This window comes from Embiotoca jacksoni, unplaced genomic scaffold (assembly GCF_022577435.1).
Source record: "Embiotoca jacksoni isolate LCO1_2020_lvr unplaced genomic scaffold, fEmbJac1.0.p SCAF_26, whole genome shotgun sequence".
Classification (NCBI taxonomy): Eukaryota; Metazoa; Chordata; class Actinopteri; family Embiotocidae; genus Embiotoca; species Embiotoca jacksoni.
In genome coordinates, this window is record NW_027185377.1 from 1,976,894 (window position 1) to 1,996,418 (window position 19,525).

General features: G+C 42.9%; 1 protein-coding gene across 2 annotated transcripts; it reads right to left on the reverse strand.

Moving 5' to 3' along the window:
- Positions 1 to 86: 86 nt before the first annotated feature.
- LOC138204656 (transmembrane protein 150A-like) lies at positions 87 to 16,095 on the reverse strand. Of its 2 annotated transcripts, XM_069160054.1 has the most exons (8): positions 15,831 to 16,095; positions 14,466 to 14,548; positions 12,682 to 12,729; positions 10,682 to 10,768; positions 9,373 to 9,440; positions 6,310 to 6,437; positions 2,206 to 2,383; positions 87 to 1,162 (listed from the first exon to the last, which is right to left on the reverse strand). In XM_069160054.1, the coding sequence occupies exons 2-8, from the start codon at positions 14,528 to 14,530 to the stop codon at positions 885 to 887; spliced, it is 852 nt and encodes a 283-aa protein (XP_069016155.1). In that variant the 5' UTR covers positions 14,531 to 14,548; positions 15,831 to 16,095; the 3' UTR covers positions 87 to 884. The 2 variants fall into 2 exon arrangements, with proteins under 2 accessions (XP_069016155.1, XP_069016154.1); XM_069160053.1 differs by lacking the exons at positions 14,466 to 14,548; positions 15,831 to 16,095 and adding an exon at positions 13,924 to 14,449.
- Positions 16,096 to 19,525: the final 3,430 nt, after the last annotated feature.

A 19,525-nucleotide genomic window follows, 5' to 3' on the forward strand; every position in this document is an offset into this window, starting at 1 on the left:
ATGAAATCAGGAAATCATTTTTTTGTCCTATTTGCTTTATTTCTTTTGCTCTGTGAATTTATACATTACTGAATATTATTTCTTTAAAAAAAAAAAAAAAAAAATATTTCTCTATATGTTCAAACGCGGCATGAATACTTCCTTCTGTTACAGTTTGGTCCCATTAAAGCTGTAAGAAGTCAACAAAATATACAACAGATCAGAGCTTATCGGGGGAAATATGAGACGACTGTTTGAGCAACACGAAGAGTTGCAGAAAAATCTTTGGTCTTCACATGTTGAACTGCAGGATTCAAACATTTAAAACTCCTCCACGGTTTTTTTTTTTTTTTTTTTTTTTAAACAAACAGCTTAAATAAAACAAAGTCTCTTGGTACACGGTCACGTCCACCTATTGTCCGAAGGTTTTTTTGTGTTTTTTTTCTTCGTGGAAAACTTCACCTTTCTCCTGAGGTAAAGCTGATGTAACAAAACTTCCTGAGTAAAAACAATTACGAGGGCTCGACGTCGGAGCGTCTGAACGCCAACGGAGAGACTTCTGAGACACTTTCAGGACGCTCGGATTCAAGAGCGGGACTATTGCATAACAACAACTAAAAACAAACATGGTGTGTGTGTGTGTGTGTGTGTGTGTGTGTGTGTGTGTGTGTGTGTGTGTGTGTGAGTGTGTGCGTGTGCAGAAAGGCACTTCTGTGTGATGCTGTGCAGTGCTTTGCAGCGTGGCCTCTGTACTTCTACAGAAGCAGTCTTGTCAAGTCTTTGGTCTCTGCTGAGAAGAGCAGCTTTTGTTGCCGTGGCTACGTGCAGTAGTGATCATGGTAATAATGCAGGATGCGGCTTCCAGCCGCCCCCCCCCCCCCCAGTTCATGGTCCTGTGTGTTCGGCTACAGGATGGACAGACTCTCTGGCTGGTGGTGGCCACTCCCTCCGCCCACCTCCCCCTTGTGCTCGGAGGCTGAGAAGCCCTTCACCCCCCCTCCTCCTCCTCCTTCTCCTCTTCCTCCTCCTCCCCTGGAGAGGACTATGAGGGTGTCCCCCGACATGTCCCCGAACTCGAAGGCGAACGTCCCGTAGAAGAGCATGATGAGCGTGCAGTAGATCCACTCGAAGATGGCGGAGGTGTGCTGCAGGGCGAAGCTCTCCTGGCAGAAGAAAACTCCACCTGGTCGGAGGGTCAAGGAGAAGAACTGGAGGCACAGCAGGAGGTCAGTAACACATGCACACACACACACACACACACACACAGAACCAAAACATCTACATCCTCTCCACTATTCTTAGTTTCAGGTAGTTTTACACTCATCAAAAACATTACTATGAGACTACACACTGGTCCTTTTTACGATTGGTTTATCTCAGTGGTAGTAAAATAGCAGCCTGTGGACCAAAGCTGGCCCTCTCAACTAAAATATTCAGGCCCACCGATGAAGTGTTTCCTTTTGTAGTTTAAACTTTTACATGATTTTCCAAAACTCTTCTGTATGTGAACACGAGAACATAAATCCCAACAAATACGACAATAACAACCCGAAGATTCACATCGGAGAAACTCGGATCTTCTTTCTTTTTTTCTCAGGTAACGCAAAACCGAGCAGGTAAGTCGGTTACTGTAACGGTGGGAAACTTCTGCATCTGACATCCCTGATTTGTTTATTCAGTTGTTTTCTTTAAAATAAAGGAGATACTCTAACAAACAAATAAAACCGGTAACAAAATCCTCTTAAAAGACTCGATGGGGTCAGGAAATCTTGTCTTTAATTTCATTTGGACAGACAAAGCAAGAAAAACCAGACATTTTGGATGCAAGACTGTTTTCTGTCCAGCAGGGGGCCCCGTAACGCCATCTTACATCCATGACCTCTGAACCTGTGGACGGACAGCTGGTCTCCGTCAGACCAACAAACTCAGCCAAGAAGTAAGTGAACATTAACACACCGGTGGACTTAAATATCTTTTTATAAAAAAACAATGATTTCTTCTTCAACAACAACCGCTGCTGCTGAGGGGGCGGAGTCTCTTTGAAATGACTCACTTATTTCTAGCTAAAATTTAAAGGGTCTCGCATCTTAAAAGTCCCAAAGCAAACAAAGCAGTTTTGTTTTGTTGTTGTTGTTGCCTAGACGACGGGTGTATTTCATTCATAAATAAACTGCCAGCACAACCAGCCACGGTGCGAGTAGAAACCGAGATTAGCGTGAAGGATACTGAGCACCAGGGCGACGAGCGCCAGCAGCGCCATCCCCGCTCGCAGGTGGCCGACCCGGTACTCGTCCTGGGTCATGGCCAGCCGGTAGGTCAGAGCCGACTGGAGACACACGAACAGCATGCTGGAGGGGAACGTCACTCCGGCCCCGACGTAGTGGAGCACTTTGGCAAAATCCACCTGGGAAAAAAACACAACCGCACGAAAACACTACTCAGTGGACGTTGGCGGCAGATCGAATAGAACATTCGTGTTCCCCAGAGGATGAATCCTACTGAATTTAATGGTCCCCTGAAGCCAGCGTGAGGTTTACATTTGTAGTTTTAAAGCACGATGCTCTTAATAATTGTTGGATTTATAGCCCATGACCATTCATGACAGACGTTCATGTTCCCCAGAGGTTAAACCTTAAAGTAAGTTAATTTTTTTATTAGTATTGGCAGCTTCATGTTAGCATGTGGCCTTCAGCATTGAGCTCACTGAGACTCTCGCTTGTTCTCGTTACACAAACCAGAGATCCATTGATTGTTTCTCTTGTTTACACAAGATAGCTGTCGCTCCTGAGTATCGCTCTGCCACCGATGAAAGGCTTTCTTCTTTTTCTTTTACAAAACAGTTACGTCACTAAAATACTTGATAAAAGTCTGTATCCTCCAAAAACCTTCGAAAACAGAAGTTCAGCTTTCAAAATATCAGAAGCAAAATAATTCCTTTCTTTTACACCTGAGCATAATTTTCTCGTGGGAACAAAACAAAGCACGAACACGGAGAGTTCACGCCGACCGGTCAGTCTGAGTAATCAACGTTCAAACATCCTCTGATGAACAGCAGCGCGGCAACAATCCGTAATGATGCCGATTTACAAAACGCTGACCGCATCATCTCCATCATCTCCATCAGCTCCATCATCGCCTGAAACAGACGAGCCGGTGTCAGCCTGAACCCAACATCACCTGCTGCTGTCAGCCAGTGTCACACACACACACACACACACACACACACACACACACACACACACACACACACACACACACACACACACACACTGAAACTGCCGCAGCTGGTGTAACAGTGACTCATCCTGAGCATGGACATGACAGAGGTGTATTATGGGAGAAAAAAAAGCACAGCTGTTTAATTACAGGTTATTATTTGTGTGGTTTATTCTACAAATAGAATCTGTGCGCTCTTCAGTTGTTGTTTTTTGTTTTTAATCAGGCTGCATCCATTCACTTTCCATCCAAAACCACAAACTACAGCAAAGAAACCAACATTTCTGAATCACAAGAGTCGTCGGTAATCAACAAGAATATTTACACTTGAGAAAAACAAACTTTTTCCACTGAAAAATCGCATCTAGAGCGGAAACAATTAGTCAGATGATGGATGTGTGGATCCAGAGGAAACGAGCCAGCAACTATTCTTTTTATCAATCCATCATTTAAGTCATTTTTTATCAACAAAACATCTCTACAGTTGATGCTTTCCTGCTTTTTTCTCTTTTTGGCTTTTCAACTTCTGTTTGGACAAAACAAGTCATCCTCACTTTTTTTTTCTTTCTTGCACTTATAAAATAAACGATCATTTTAATCAGGTTGTAGACGGATGATTTATATGACGCAGTTTTGAATAAGAGCCTAAAAACAAGCCTCAGTAAACAAGATGTTAGTGAAGGAGAACGTGATGAACCTGATGCAGAACGATGGCTGCATTCTGGAGAACCATCACACGCCTCCGTCTCCAGGATGTAAACAAGAGCGGCTGTTTATCACGTTTCTACGCTAGATCGGGACGCCATGTTTACACTCCGAGTCCAACACTGAGGTCCGTTATGTAAGGAAGGACAGGGAGGAGGGGGCCCATCAACGCAGCCAATCAGAGCGCGGAGCGGTGGGCCGCCTCTTAATTGCTGCTGGCTGAGATGGATGAAAGACTCTCGAGGGGCCCAGATGTGTCCGGACGGAGCGGCAGAAATGTGAGACTCCCTGCAGCTCTGACCTTCGGCAGCCTGCACACGTTGCAAGAATTAATTTCAAAATAAAGTCACAATCGAACAAACTAAACTAGCTGAACAAACTGATAACGTAACCAGTAGCTGTGAAATGGCCCACTGGCACTTTAATCACAGGAGATCAGACAGTAGCGCTGCTCAATGATGTCAAATCCATCCAGTTCCCGTCCAGTCTCGGATCAGCTGGTAATGATGTCAGCATTACTTATTTCTGCTGCAGCAAAAGTGTCAAAAATCAAATGTGGCAGGTTTAAAAGTTCATTAAAAAAAATGTTGTATTCATACGATAAGACTACAAACAGCTGTTTCATTTAGATCAGCTGATAACTGATGTCTGATGGGATCGAGCCATCTTTAAAAAAAACAAAAAAAACACATGCTGCGACACGTTAAAACACAGAGAAGGCAAAGTACGGCATTTTTGAACGACAGGTGAAGCTGGTCGTGAGGATTTGTGAGGGCGTCCTGTTCCTTCATGTGTAACTGTGCACCACATACTGAGATCATGTGTGTTGTATGTAAAAAATCTGCAGTAAATTACAGCTGTTAAACAGACGCACTGGATAAAAACAAATATTACCCTCTGACAAAGTAGAAGTACCTGAAAATTAGTGGTGCATTTGAGGACATTTTTCTTTCCACTGATTCAGAAACCCAAATCACGAGAGTCAAAGTTTTTCTGCACCTGAAGTATGTTCCTGTATCTACTGTAAAACAAATAAATACACGCGTTCGTACACGTGCTGCAGATGAAACGGGTGACAGCCGAGTCGTTACGAGTCAGAACAGAAGGGAGATTTTCAAAATAAGAGAGGGACTTCATCACGAGATTTAAAGTAATATTTTTTATTTATTAATTTCCCTTTGGTCCCATTCGGTTTATCAAATCCGAACTCAAATGACAGCAAAACTGCCGATGTGACCAACGCTAGCTTTTGGTCATCACGACAACGTGGGCAGCAAACCGCTACACGCACGCGAGCCGCGTCGCGGGGAGAAACGTACGCCCTTCAAAACTCAAACAGGTGACAGCCGAGTCGTTACGAGTCAGAACAGAAGGGAGATTTTCAAAATAAGAGGGGGGACTTGCATCACGGAGAGCGCGTCCTTCGTTTGAACTGGGCAGGAACACGCAGCCCAAAATAATATCTGTCGTTTTAAGATTGCTGTCGGACGGCTTCCACGCAGGAACAAAAACACAACATCAAAGATCATTTCCTTGGAAGGTCTACAAAGTGGTGAAAGACAGCAGGAGAGAGGAGGTCGATTCCTTTGCGGTGTTTGGAGACATAACAGCGTCCATAACTCGGGTCGTTTTACCGGGTTTAAATAAGAATGGAGTCGTAAAAACTGGATTTATATTTGTGTTTTCCAGAGGCTGCATCAAAGGGAGCCGCCGCGGCTCCGATGGCGCTGCAGGTTGCTCACTGATAAACTTTATTTTTTATTTATGGAGATGATAGAAGAAGTTAAGAACTTCATGTGCACCGCTGATGGGGATAAGAGGAAAAGCTTTTCCTGTCGGGTGGAGCGTTCACTTTCAAAGATACCAACAGCACAATGACCGGAGGCCGATTAAACTGCGATCTCGCTGGGAAATTATGTAACTTTTATTTTGAAAGTGCAGCGTTTTTGCAGAAGGGGCAGTTTTATTTATTTTCTTATTAGAATATGATTGCGTAAGACTGATTGTGTCGCTTGGAACGTTTCGGTGCCATAAAACCAATTTTCTCTTCCTGTCGCCTTTAAAATTAATATACATGTATGACATTTTTTAAAAACTATTAAAATCAGGGCACTTGAAGTGCTCCTCAACATCTTCATTATATTTGACCAAGAGACTCAGAAACCAACCAGCAAATGTGCTGGTGCAGGACAGTAGTTTTATCAAATGACTGCAAAACTGCCGATGTGACCAACGTTAGCTTTGGTCACGGGGAGAAACGTACATCCTTCAAAATAAAAGCACAGCAGCAGAAACTCTACAGACTTTTAAAATAAAAGTTTTATATTGTTTTTCACCACATGACTGGACATCTACTCTTAACAGTGACTCTAATAATGAAGAATGAGTGACTTTTTTTTTTGTCATTACCTGGAAGTTTCCCACCATAATGAGCCCGGCGGCACAGATCCAGCCGGTGGAGAGGCCGGCCGTGTTCAGGACACAGTTCTGGTGCTTCTCGATCACGTGGGCGTAGCGCAGCAGGCCGATCAGCATCACTGCAGTGAAAGAAAAAAAAAAGAACATCACGTCGGCACAAAGAGGAGCAGTTGGATCACCACGTTGTGTTTTTTCTCTGCCGGGAACTCGTCTCTTCACCACGAACTGTGTTTACAGTCTGAAGGAGATCATTTCTGTGAACCCAAGAAAAACCACACCGCTGCCCTCCAATCAGCATCTTTCTTTACTCAAAAAAAACGTCAACAAACGGAGGCGGGATCTCTGCTGTCTCGACACACTTTCACTGTTTTGGCTGAAGCACTTTAATTTCTCTAAATTGAGAGGAAAAACCGTCCTTCAGTCCGGTGTCTTCTTTGCCCTGCGCGTCGCCTCTCAGGCTGAAATACGCCACGACTTGATTTCTGCACGTTTCTGTGGGTTTATATTTACATTTAAACTCTCGGTTGGCAGTGTGTAACATCTCAGACGAGGAGGTCAAGTTTTTATTTATTTATTTATTTTTTTAATACATTTCATCATTAAATCTGCAATAATGGATCTTTGAGTCAGTTTTCGTCTTTCTGTCCAACTGTCCGACTCTGCATCTTCTAGTTTCTGTGCATGGAGCTCAGGGCAGCTCTGATTTCCCTCCTTTATCAATTGTCCCTGTTGAAGTTGTTTTTGTGGAGTCTTCCTTCACAAAATGATCTAAAAACGAAGATGTTTTATAGATTTGGAATTTAATGCAAATAATGGCGAGATTGCACTTCATCTCTGCTGATGTGAAGCTGGAGAAATCGGGTTTTTTTTCTGCTGAGGCTGCAGATCTCCGCAACGTGAGCAGATTCCTCGCGTCTTCCCTCCCACCCGACGCTTTCCATCTGGAGCTCGTCGCACTAACAAACTGTTTTCGCCATCCTGCCGGTCGAGTGCAGCGCGGCGCCGTTTGATGCTCGAGAGGACGCGGCGATAAGACGCCGTTGTTATTTTTTAGGGGCGGGGGGTTGTGTGGTTTATCTGCCGCGTCTCAGCGAGGGATCGACCGTCTGATCACACAATTACCATTCTTCTAACGTGCACTCGCACCACACCTCGGACTTAAACAAACCCCCTCCCTCCCCCCCTAACAAGTATAAACTCAGTATTGTTTATATCAGCGTTTGATGTTCAGGAAACTTCCAGCGTGTGAGCTCTGAGAGCAGGAAGTTGATCGTTTCACTCATTTCATAAGTAGATACGCAAAAATAATCTCTCGGATGGGACGATATCTCGATTTCCTTTGTTCACATCGGGATCAGCTCTGATAGACAGGAGGGATATCTGAAGCCTCCAAGTTTGGCATTTTGATATTTTGGAGCCAGAAGTGACCATATATGGACATTCTGCTGATTTTTGCTCTAGAAAATTGACCTAAAAAATGATTTGATAATAGTTTGGAGTTTCGATAAAATACGACCGAACTCCACCCGACTGTCGGACGTAAACGAGAAATATGAAGACGAAACATTTCAAACCGTTTTCTGCTAATGAAAAATAACCTTTAGTCGCCTTTTAAGATGCTGAACGTCACCTGATCGTCGAGTTCGAGACAGATCCTGAGAGCTTGAAAAACCTCCCTTCAGTTAAAGTCGGCTGAATTCCCTCCAGCGATGGATAACGAGGTGTAAAACTGCACCAACTGACAGCAGCATTAAAAAAGCTCTCCTGATGTTTTACAGTGAAATGTAAATACTTGAAGTCTGTCCTGGGTCCTGGTGAAGAGTGGCAGGCGGAGAAACGGCACTGAGCCGGTGACAGGTTAACGGACTCGTTAAAACCAGGTGTTCACCGGCGGGAGGTCACGGAGACGAGAGCCGGGAGGCGGCTTCAGTCAGGGCAGTTTATAATAACAAGACGTGTACGAGTGCAACGACGTGCTCGACATAAACTGACTTTTCTTCAGACGCTTAAAAGTTTCCTCTCGACAGTCGAACTGAATCCCGCTGAGCGTGCGCCGCGGAGGGCGCCGTACTCGGGGTCAAAGTTCACTTCAGATGAACTTTAGCAGCAAAACCTGGAGGGACAGTCTTGTGCAGCCGACTCTAAGTCTCAAACACACAGCTTTTACTCTGAGCAGTTCTGAACTTGGGCTGCTGACGTGCTTGCTGTGGCCTCAGCGTGTTACCGAAGGGTTCCACCAGAGGGCGCACCAGAGAACTGAGGTTATGAATTACAACTTCTGGATTTTTGTTCAATTTTTTTGCAGGTTTCCACGTCACCTTTTTAAAATTGTACTGGATTCCTGTAAACACAGTGCAGTGGAAAGAGCAGAAACCTTGACTGCACCACCGGCCTGTCAATCAAACACACAGCAGCTTTTTGAGCTTAATATATAATTGAAGACGGGATTATTTTAAGAAGGACCGCCAGAAAAACCAGTAAGAAGGAGTGACTTCAGCTAACAACACCACAGTGACTCGTGGGAAAAATTAATTGACTTCGTATTTGATAAGAGAAGTTGAATGGGAGTCTATGGAGCCTTTTTGGAGCCGACCCCTAGTGGCACTCGGTGGTATTGCAGCTAAAGGGAAGTCCACATTGGCCTCATTTTTCATTCCCGCTCTCAACAGATGCAGGCAGGAAATAAGAGAAGAACGTGAATTTCACAGTGAGTTACAGTATATCTCCGGCTTTGAGCCTCCATTAAAAAAAAAATCTCAAAAGCTCACTACGGTAATCAGAGGACGAAAACCAACCACCGGGCAACGACCTCTGATTAAACCGCTCCAAAATAGATGCTTTACAGCAGAACAGAGGGTGAACACTCCTGGGTCGTGTTAAGGCATTAAAACAGAGTAAAATCTTTTCCCTGAGACTGAGGGCCGAGGCGGGACCCTGGCAGCCGAGGCTCGGCTGGAGTCGCTGCAGCTGAAACAACAAGCCTGAGGAGTCCAGTTCAACCAGCCAGGAGGCACGATAGATAAACACGAAGGACTTCTGACTGAACTAACTCACCTATGAAGGATCCGGTGCTGCATATGAGGCTGAAGAAGCAGCTTTCAGGTGGCAGCGTTCCGCATTTACTGCAACAGAAAAAAAAAAGAAAAAAAAAAAAGAGGGGAGTTAGTTTTCCTCCAGGCTAGGTGGGCTGAAAAGTGCAAGTTGAGTCGTGTTCTCTTCTCAGCCAGTTTGAACTATGACCTCCTGTTCTCGGTCACATTGGTTCTTAGCCCTGTTTTTTTTTTTTTTTTTTTTTCTTTTAGAACAAATTCCTTTAAAAAAGGCCTTAATTGTGTCCTTTAACTTCTCTGCGGTATTAAAACCAATGCCAGCATTTTCTTGGAAACTCCCTCGCTGGGAGGTTCGAGGACAGAACGATCTTTATCTGCGGAACAAAAGCGGCATGAAAAATATTATCCAACCACATCATAACAGACGTTTTTTTTTTTTCCACAAGAGGCGGAGAGACGCGTTTGACGGCAGCCTGAACGCCTCATTCATCGCTCTTGCGTATCGTCGTCGGGGGGGGTATACGTGTTTACATTTCACGACTCAGTGTGGCGACATTTCAAAGAGCACTGAAGGATCCGCTACTCTCAACAAAAAGCTCCTCTTCCTGTTGAGGTGCCCCCCACACACTCCCGACTGAGATCCTTGAATCGGGCAAGTGTGGGCTTATCTCACAACACTGAACACTGCAGCTGCTCACCAAGTATCACTGCGATCTATCTGGAGCCGACGCAGCAAAAAAACAGACCGAAGTGCCGTCTGGACACCAGTTTTATAAGGATCAGTTGAACTCAATCAAATTGAGCCCTTTTCAGACGTAGAATACAAAACAGTCAGACTGCATCAAACTTTCTTTTTTACTTGATTTTTTTATTGAACACTAACTGCAGCTTGTGCGACGGTTTGACCTTCTACTTGTAGGACTTAATTGATTCGTTAGGAGTTTACAATGTTAAAACCACATTTCTGTTTAGACTTTTCTGCATCTTAAAGTCGTGTTACTGCAGTTTTTTTTTTTTTTACATTTATCTCACAGCTTTTAATTGAGATTTTTGGAGTGCCTCAAGGCTCCGTTCTTGGCCCTTTGTTATTCTCTACAACGGTTCAGTCAGAAAGTTCAGAGGCTGCTCCTGTTACGCACAAACGATGTGACGGAGCACCATGTCGGTATTATTGTATTCAAACGATACTCTGGAACGAATCTCCTCCCTCTGTCGTCACTGATTCAGCTGTTTTTGGTTCACGGCAGATCGCAAACATGTACAGGAACAGGAGACGTCATTGAACTGATATTTGAAGAGGTGCGTTCACTGACCTGATGAGGGGGATGTTGTCCAGAGTGCAGCACAGCACAGGTCCTCTCTGTAGTGGAAGCTGCTCGGCACAGGACTCATTATACAGCCTGGAAACACACACACACACACACACACACACACACACACACACAAAATTTAACATTTAATCCCCATTTCGAGTTATATTTTCACCTCAGAGGTTCTTAATGATGTTTTTTTTACACAGCCGTGACGTCACGACTGTACGCCGACTGCAGTGGAAGATTAACCCCAAAAAGTTTTTAGGTGAAAGGTCTCCGCTGCATGTGTTGTTTTTTATTACACTACTGTGAGCTGTATCAAACGTTTCATTACATAATCTGGTGGTAAAGAATTCAAACTACAAACAAGTTGTCAGGTTCATTTTTTTTAAATTTTGTTTATGATATTCTATTCGACTTGTAAAACACAGATTTTACTGCTTTTACTGCGTTTTTTTTAATTTATTTATACAGTTTACCGACTTAAGCATAAAATAAGAATATCAGGTATCAGCTTTAGATGAATTGTTATCTCTAATATGAAATTCTGTGCAGTAACTGTGATTCCAGTTCACTTCTGGAGTTCCTCAAGGCTCTTTCCTCGGCCCTCTAATATTCTCTTTTTATATGTGACTTCAAGGTCAAATTTTTCCTCTTTTTTATCCTCTTTTATCCTCCTTAAACCTTTTTATAGGAATAAAACGAAGAGTCCATCACCGCTTATTCAAAGAATTGGACACACAGAAACTGCAGGAGGAAATTAAATAAAAACTACTCCCCTTAAAGTATCTGTGGGAACTCTTTACACCGGCGGGTAATACAGATGTTTTACAGATGTGTGCTGAGATGTTTCAGATAACTGGAACTGTTATTAATGTACTTTGGTGTATTTGTGTGTTTTCTGAACCAGCTGTGCAGAAACTTGCAGAGCCAGACAGGTGATTTGGATCCGACGTTGAGGCCTCACATTCCTCAGAGGTCCCTGGATATCCGAGATAACCAGTTCCTCCTCTTTTTCCCATTTTCAAGCGTCCGTTTGGATTCTTCATCTCCGCTTTGAGCTTCATTTCACCGAGTCCGATAAAAAACCCGCCGAAAACGACCTCTTCCTTAATCGCTGCTAAACAAACGCTGAAGGTGAGAAAATGCTGTTTGTTTTGTCTTTCTTCCTCTTTTCAAAGCGTTCAGAGTGGACACGTGTGCTGCGACGAGTAATTATTCACAGTTTTTGAGAAACATTAACAAACTTTTAAAGTACATCCACAGAAAGCCGGCTACTTTTCAAAACTCATATTTTCTGTTTGTTTCCAAATTGAATGAATCTGAACAGAAAACCAGTAGTGATGTGATCTGTTTCTGACTGTTCACCTGGTTAACAGGTAACATCTGTAAGCTGCAATCAAGTCGCTGTTTTCTGCTTGATGAGGCGTCTCACAGCAGAAAAATATTAAACATATGTCGCCATCTTTGCTAGTTCAGAGCGGTTTGGAGCAGGAAGTGACCATATTTGGACGAGCTGGGGGGCGGAGCCAGCGGTGGATCTGACTGATTGGATTGGAAACCTGACGATACTACGTCCCGCCCACCGATAGCTGTAACCTGACTGCACCACAGGCCTGTCAATCAAACAGACACATCCCCAAAAACAGGTCTTCTTTAATCTTCTTTTCTAATGAATGAGGGATTATTTTCAGATGGACCTCCAGAAAACTAATACGAAGGAGTGACTTTAGCTAACAACACCGAGAAAACTCGAAAAAAAATTGTTGACTTAACAATTTCAGGTGAAGTTGAATGGGAGTCTATGGAGGCTTTTTTGGAGCCGACCTCTAGTGGCACTCAGTGGTATTGCAGCTTAAGGCACTTCTGCATAGGCCTCATTTTTCACAGACATCAGCAGCATCACTGACAGCACGTGTTGTTTTGTGTGTGTGTGTGTGTGTGTGTGTGTGTGTGTGTGTGTGTGTGTGTGTGTGTGTGTGTGTGTGTGTATGTCGTACCAGTTGTGCACCGGGCAGACGTGCTGGTTGTAGAGGGCCATCGCGTATCTGTAAAGTTACAGGAGACGAGAATCAGTTTAACAGGAAGACATGAATCGGGTTGATCAGACTGACTTTAATATTTTTGTTAAAAGTTAAATTTTTATTGAAATGTATTTGAAAGCACCGTCACATAAAGCAAGATAAATGCCCGTTCAGCGTATTTTTCTCTAACAAAAACGCTTATGAATCACTGTTTCCACAGACTGAGGCGGCTCGTCTCCGTCATACATCTGCTGGCTGTATTTTAACCTGCTGTGACGCCAGAGGAGCTGCTGTTGTTGTTTTTTTGTTTTTTTTTAAACATTAGATAAATCATTAGACACACACAATTAAAATGAAACACATTTTAAAATGTTCAGAGGAATCAACACAGCAGCCTGCTTCGAACTCAAATATCTCAAAAACTGCTGGAGACACTTCCCTGAAATTTTGTGCAGGTATTCGTGTTCCCCAGAGGATGAATCCTACTGACTTTAAGTTTTTCCTCTGATGAGGTTTTGTGCACGAAGATTTTACCAACTACTCGGTGGACTGAAATGACATCACTCCAGCTCAAATAAGACTCAAAATTATCCATCACTTTTGGTCAAAAATCCAAATAAACATTTGTGATTTCATCGTGGACCTGAAAACTGGAGCAGAGAAACATCAGATTTTGGGGTCAAACTTTTGGCGAACAGAAAGAAGTAGAAGGTAGAGGCCATGTGTTCCTGAGCCTGTGCAGTGATTTCCACTACAGAATAGTAGCTGTTTTTAAAGAACCCTGTTGCCATGGCGCCACAGTTCAGGTGGTTCGCAGCGAATGTTTTCCCCCTCAGACGCCTCAGAAGGTCCAAATGGAACTCAGTGTTGACAGTCTGACTCTGGGGGACGAATTCAACGGTGACACAACCACCGCCAACGTCAAAGAAAACCCAGCTGGTGTCTCCTGACCTCCTGACGCGTCACCTTCTTTGGTCTCGGACAGTGAAGCTCCGCCCCCTCTTGAAACGTGAACGTCACTCAGAAACACCTCGCCCGGCTCGTGGCTTCATCGCCGGAGACTTCCTGAAGCGTTTCGAGGGTCTCGGTTGAACATTCACAGAGTTTGACCCCAAAATCTGATGTTTCTCTGCTCCAGTTTCAGGTCCGCCGTGACATCACAAATGTTCACGTATCAGCGGTGACAAAAACTAAATAATTATTGTTCCGCTTCCTTACAGGCTGCTATAGATGTCCTGTCCAAGTCCTCTAAGATGTCCCCGTAGAGCCTGATGGAGGAAACACCACCTGTTGCTGCTGCTCGTAGTATGACAGATGTTCCGCTCGCTCGTTTCCACTATAAAAGCAGCTCTTATTGTGAGCCGCTGTCGTTTGAGGAGCTGCAGATGTGTGAATGCTGCGTGCAGCCAAGTGACTGATTTTTTTTTCTCCAAACAAAGAGGATGGGGGCGGAGCCAAGAGGACCAGACCAAAGGAGGAATTCCAACAACAACTCTTCTGTACAGTCGCTGAATTAAACAGCTTCCAAAAAAGGACACGTTGACTTTGTACAGTCGACAGAGGTCATCGTGATCCCTGCTGCCAAAACGTGACCTCATCTGAGGGAGTTAAAGGGTTCTTCAGTTTGATTTGTCGTTTCTAATTTGATAAAAATCACTTTTTTTTTTTTTTTTTTTTTTTAAGTGTTCGGAGAGTCTTTGAGTTGTTAAATAAAAATGTAAAAACTTTTAAAATCCTCAAAACAGACAGGAGCTACTCACACGACCCAGATTCCTGTGATGGTGAAGACGGGCAGGCTGACGGGGAGGATCATCCACAGGGACATGACGACCGCCGGCCTCCGCTGCAAACACACACACACACACACACACACACACACACACACACACACACACACACACACACACACACACACACAGCAGCTTCGTCACACACCTGAAGGACCACACACTCTGATCAGGCCGTCAGGTGAGAGTCATGAACACAACATCATGAAATCACAGATTTCTGATCATTCATGAATCGTTTGGGTCGTTTATGAAACAAAAAAATGCAACAACAACAACAACAAAAAAAAGTGGCAATTTACTGATTGTATTATTAGAAATTTAATATTTTTTAGAGGTTTTTTTTTTTTTACATGTCACTTTTGTAGTTAATGAATTAACCAGCCCAGAGATTAAGCAACAGTGATTGTGTTTAACAGGAGTATTGTTCAGCACCACAGGAGGATAAGACAGAAGAAAGAAGATCAATACACTCAGCCCGGAAACTGATCAGTCACTGAGAGTCAGGTGTGTTCATGGAAGTAGAGATTAATGCAGCAGATATGAAGACCTCTCAAAACTTATCGCGGCGATATCTCGGCGTACAAACACAAACACAGTCTCCTTGACCTTAACAGTGTAAAATTGGTGTAATGCTTTTCTGAATATATTGAATTCAGTGAGATCAAAATTAAAGAAATACTTGAGAATATACGACATAATTTGAGAAGATGTCATCGGTATATTTGATACAAATATTTTTTGGGGGTTTCTTGTTCTCTTCATTCTTAAAATCTGAGTAGTTTTAGTTCTAGTAACTAATACTGCTTTAAAAAGGCAAATCATGTACTTTTTACAATAAATATTATATCTGTAGTTACTATTTAATTTTGTTTTATTTCAGATGAAAAATGTATCTATTTACATACAATAAATATGTAATTGCTATTATTTAATAGTTAAAATGAGCTCCACCTTGACCCACACCATGAATGTTATCTGTAATAACAGTCCATAAATATAATATATATAATGCCACAGTAAAAGATGGAAAAATAATAAAAAACAATAAAATGAAGGAAATACCACAGCTGCCATTCTGGTCAAGCATTAGAAATATTGTAAAAAAAAAAAACACACATTAAAATATATAAAAATAACAAAACTGCTGCATTTTGCACACAAAAACCAAAATCAAACATTTGAGTAATTTTAAAATCGCGTTTAAGCATCTAACGAGTATTTTCCTGTTTTTAATACACACTAAACTATGATGATTTTTTTTTTTTTTTTTTTTTTTATAAAACCTTCTTTGATGTCATTTTTGGAGCAGAGAAACAGAAACCGGCGCGTCCTTACCGCTCTTGTTTGTTCCGTGGAAGAAAAAAAAACAACAACCAGCAACAAAAACCTCAGTCTCTCTCTTTCATCTCAGCTCCTCCAAACTCGAAGGGAAAGTTGCAGAAAGTTTGAGTAAATCCGAGCTTCTTCCTGGTTTCATCGTCAACAACAGCGACGCATTCACCGCATCGTGTGGATGAGAGGAGAGACGGAGGTTGGAGATGTTCTCCGGCTCTCATTCATCACACACTCCGGCTCTTCCTCCGTCTGCTGCGGGTTTGTTGTGGTCCGAAGAGCAGCTGGAGGCACAAACTTTTAACTCCTCCCAGGACTTGTTTTTTTTTTTTTTTTTTTTTACCGCATTGAAAGGACACATTGTTTTTTTTACTTCACAGTAAAAACTGGTTTTAAAGCCCGTTTTTTTTATTCCACTGGTGTCAAGAATTTTTTTATTTCTCACCTTTTTAAAAAAAAATATTTTACATAAGCTCATTTTAAAACTGGACTCTTGTGTTTTTTTTTTCGTACATATAAGACAAATCAGACTCTTCAGGCACTGATGCTGTTGATCATGTCCTCGTCTTGTTCCTGGAAAACAGATTTTACAACCACATTTATGATCAATTACACACCAGTCATGTGTTCACTCCAGTGTAGTCCCTGATACTGCATTTCAACTTGTTTTTTTTTCTCCTTAAAGAATTCAAAATGTTTTCCAGGAAAGCCGATGTGCTGCCTTCACGCCATCTGTTGGACTCCTGATTATCTGACTGTGAAAGAATGTGTGACTGGAACTTTTCTACCGTGTCCAATAACAGAGTACTGTACTAACTGGCCGAAATGTATTTTTGTAATTTTATGCTACTTTATATGTTCAGTCCGAATTTGAGAGATAAAAGTAAAATAACAATTATACAAATATAATTAAGAATTTTTTTGTATATGTTCATATTTTGATGCAGTGATTTATAGTGTATTTTAAGTTTTAGCTGATCGATGGTTCTTGGTTCCAAACCTTCGGTCCGGCAGGAAATGAGGCCAAACAGTCAGGTCAAAGGTCACCTGACGTAACCCCAAATTGGCGCAACGGGAACAAAATGGCAACTGAAGCGACTTTCATGTTTCTCTACAAGGCTATCAAAAAGAGGTAAACCTGGTTCATCAGAGTCAACCACTGACAACGTAACGGCAGCACACCCGGTGGCAGACACGCACCTCGGGACACAGCTGGGCAGAGAGGGCCCAGAGCTAACGGAGGCTAACGGGAGCTAACGGAGGCTAACGGGAACTCACGGAGGCTAACGGGAACTAACGAAGGCTAACGGGAGCTCACGGAGGCTAACGGGAACTAACGGAGGCTAACGGGAACTAACGGAGGCTAACGGGAACTAACGAAGGCTAACGGGAACTCACGGAGGCTAACGGGAACTAACGGAGGCTAACGGGAACTAACGGAGGCTAGCGGGAACTCACGAAGGCTAACGGGAACTAACGGAGGCTAACGGGAGGACGTCGGCTGCTAACAGCGCAGAGGACAACAACCAGAGGACGAAGACACTTCTAACAAGTAAGTTTAGTGTTCAGCACATTTCATCCAGACAACTGCTTCAGGGACTTTACATCTCACATGAAATGACCTCCGGCCTCAGACCGACATCAGCGTGTTTCAGAGGCTGCAGCTGCTCAGTTTTTAAGAAGGAACCAACCGAGAAACTCTGTTTTTATACTTTTAATACTTTTATCACCTTCATGACTTCATTCAAAACACCTGCACAACTTTACTGCCTGTTTATAATCACCTCAAGAAATGTAAATGTGTGTGTGTGTGTGTTTGTGTGTGTGTGTGTGTCTGTGTGTGTGTGTCTGTGTGTGTGTCTGTGTGTGTTTATGTGTGTGTGTGTGTGTTTATGTGTGTGTGTGTGTGTGTGTCTGTGTGTGTGTCTGTGTGTGTTTATGTGTGTGTGTGTGTGTTTATGTGTGTGTTTATGTGTGTGTGTGTGTGTGTCTGTGTGTGTGTCTGTGTGTGTTTATGTGTGTGTGTGTGTGTCTCTGTGTGTGTGTGTGTGTGTGTTTATGTGTGTGTGTCTGTGTGTGTCTGTGTGTGTTTGTGTGTGTGTGTGTGTTTATGTGTGTGTGTGTGTGTGCCTGTTTGTGTGTGTGTGTGTGTGTGTGTTTGTGTGTATCTGTGTTTATGTGTGTGTGTGTGTGTGTGTGTGTGTGCCTGTGTGTGCCTGTTTGTGTGTGTGTGTGTCCAATATTTTCTTACATACATGTTATTTCTTTCGTAGACAAACATCGTGTATTCCCACGGCGATGCTTGTAAAGCAAATCCAGCTGTCAGATGATGGTGGTGGGAGAACATGTTAAAATACCTCTGAAACAGTTCAATTAGCACAAAATGGACAAATACTCCCTCTAGTAGTAAATCCTAAATGTATTACTTGAGCAACTGCATCATGCAAAAAGACAAGTGATCATCCAGATCATCCAAATAACAGTTGTGATCTGTCTCTGTAAAGAGGACTGTAAAACTTTTTTTTTTTTTTTTTTAAAGAAGCACAAAGGTTTGGAATAACCAGATTTATTTTTGTGGCACCTGAAGGCACCGTCACGTGGCTATGCGCGTGCCTGTCTGTGAAGTAGTTCACGCAGCTGCTTTTCATTAGCGTGAAATAAATGGAGTCTGTGCAGGAGTTGTATTAAACTGTTCAGTCCCCAGCAGCATGTCCAACTCCTGCCACACGAGGGCGCCAAAGACTTTATCTTAGAGACTTCATCTGCTTCTCTCCCTCAACATATTAAGACTGTGAGCACTAAATATTTTTTTTAAAGCACTTTATCCTTACCCTAAAATACATCTATTCTGGGAACATAACAAAAAACAACCTTCCTACTGAAAACATTTAACACTAAATATTTTAGGATGCTTTTAGAGAACGTTATCTGGGTACCAAAACCCATTTAAGAGAGCTTTTTAAGCATTTTCAGAACGAGCTGCAAAGTTTCACGCCACAAATGAAAGTTCTGCATTGAAAATATCACTTAAGCATCAAAAGTCAAAGAAGCCTTTTAATATCTGCTACTCTGACATAAAATAGGAGGCATAAATGTCCTGACATTTTGTTGCAGACAGTAAAACTGCTGCTGGTTTTTGGATAACATTGTCCTGCGGTTTTGTCCCTGATGCTTTCTGGGATACAGTATTTCAAAGCTTCACTCTCAGCTCCTCGCGGCGTCCGTCCTCGGTGTCCTCTCCCGTCACCTCCCACAGCTGGAAGACGAATGTGCTGAGCAGGCAGAGCTTTTGTCCTTTGTCAACCCACGACCTCCCAGCAGCTCCGTGTCTCCGGCTGCATGTGAGCTGCTCGTTATGAGACTGCAGGAGTCTGCAGGGATTTTAACTGAGACAAACTCTCACTGTTGCTCAAACCGGTTGTGACGATCACAGACGGCGTTGTCCTCCATCACGTTATCCTTCACAGATTCTTCAGCAATAGTGTAACACTGCGAAATGGCCTCCAATTAACATATTAAAATTAATACAGGAAAAAAAAAGAATGGCACAGACATAAGTATGTGGACGTCCTAATTCTTTAACCGCTGTTCTCGAGACAATTTGAGCTCGTTCAAATCATCAAATATGTGACAGCAAAACAATAAAAGGGAGAATTTCTAACTCCCATTTAAGAAAAACATTTGATCTGAACCACAGG

Excerpts from the sequence above, each read along its gene's own strand:
- LOC138204656 (XM_069160053.1), bottom strand. The coding sequence starts at position 14,303 with ATGAGGTCACGTTTTGGCAGCAGGGATCACGATGACCTCTGTCGACTG. Across the intron at positions 6,438-9,372 it reads CAGCACCGGATCCTTCATAG|TGATGCTGATCGGCCTGCTG; the intron begins GTGAGTTAGTTC and ends CTTTCACTGCAG. Across the intron at positions 1,163-2,205 it reads GCTCGTCGCCCTGGTGCTCA|GTGGAGTTTTCTTCTGCCAG; the intron begins GTATCCTTCACG and ends CCCTCCGACCAG.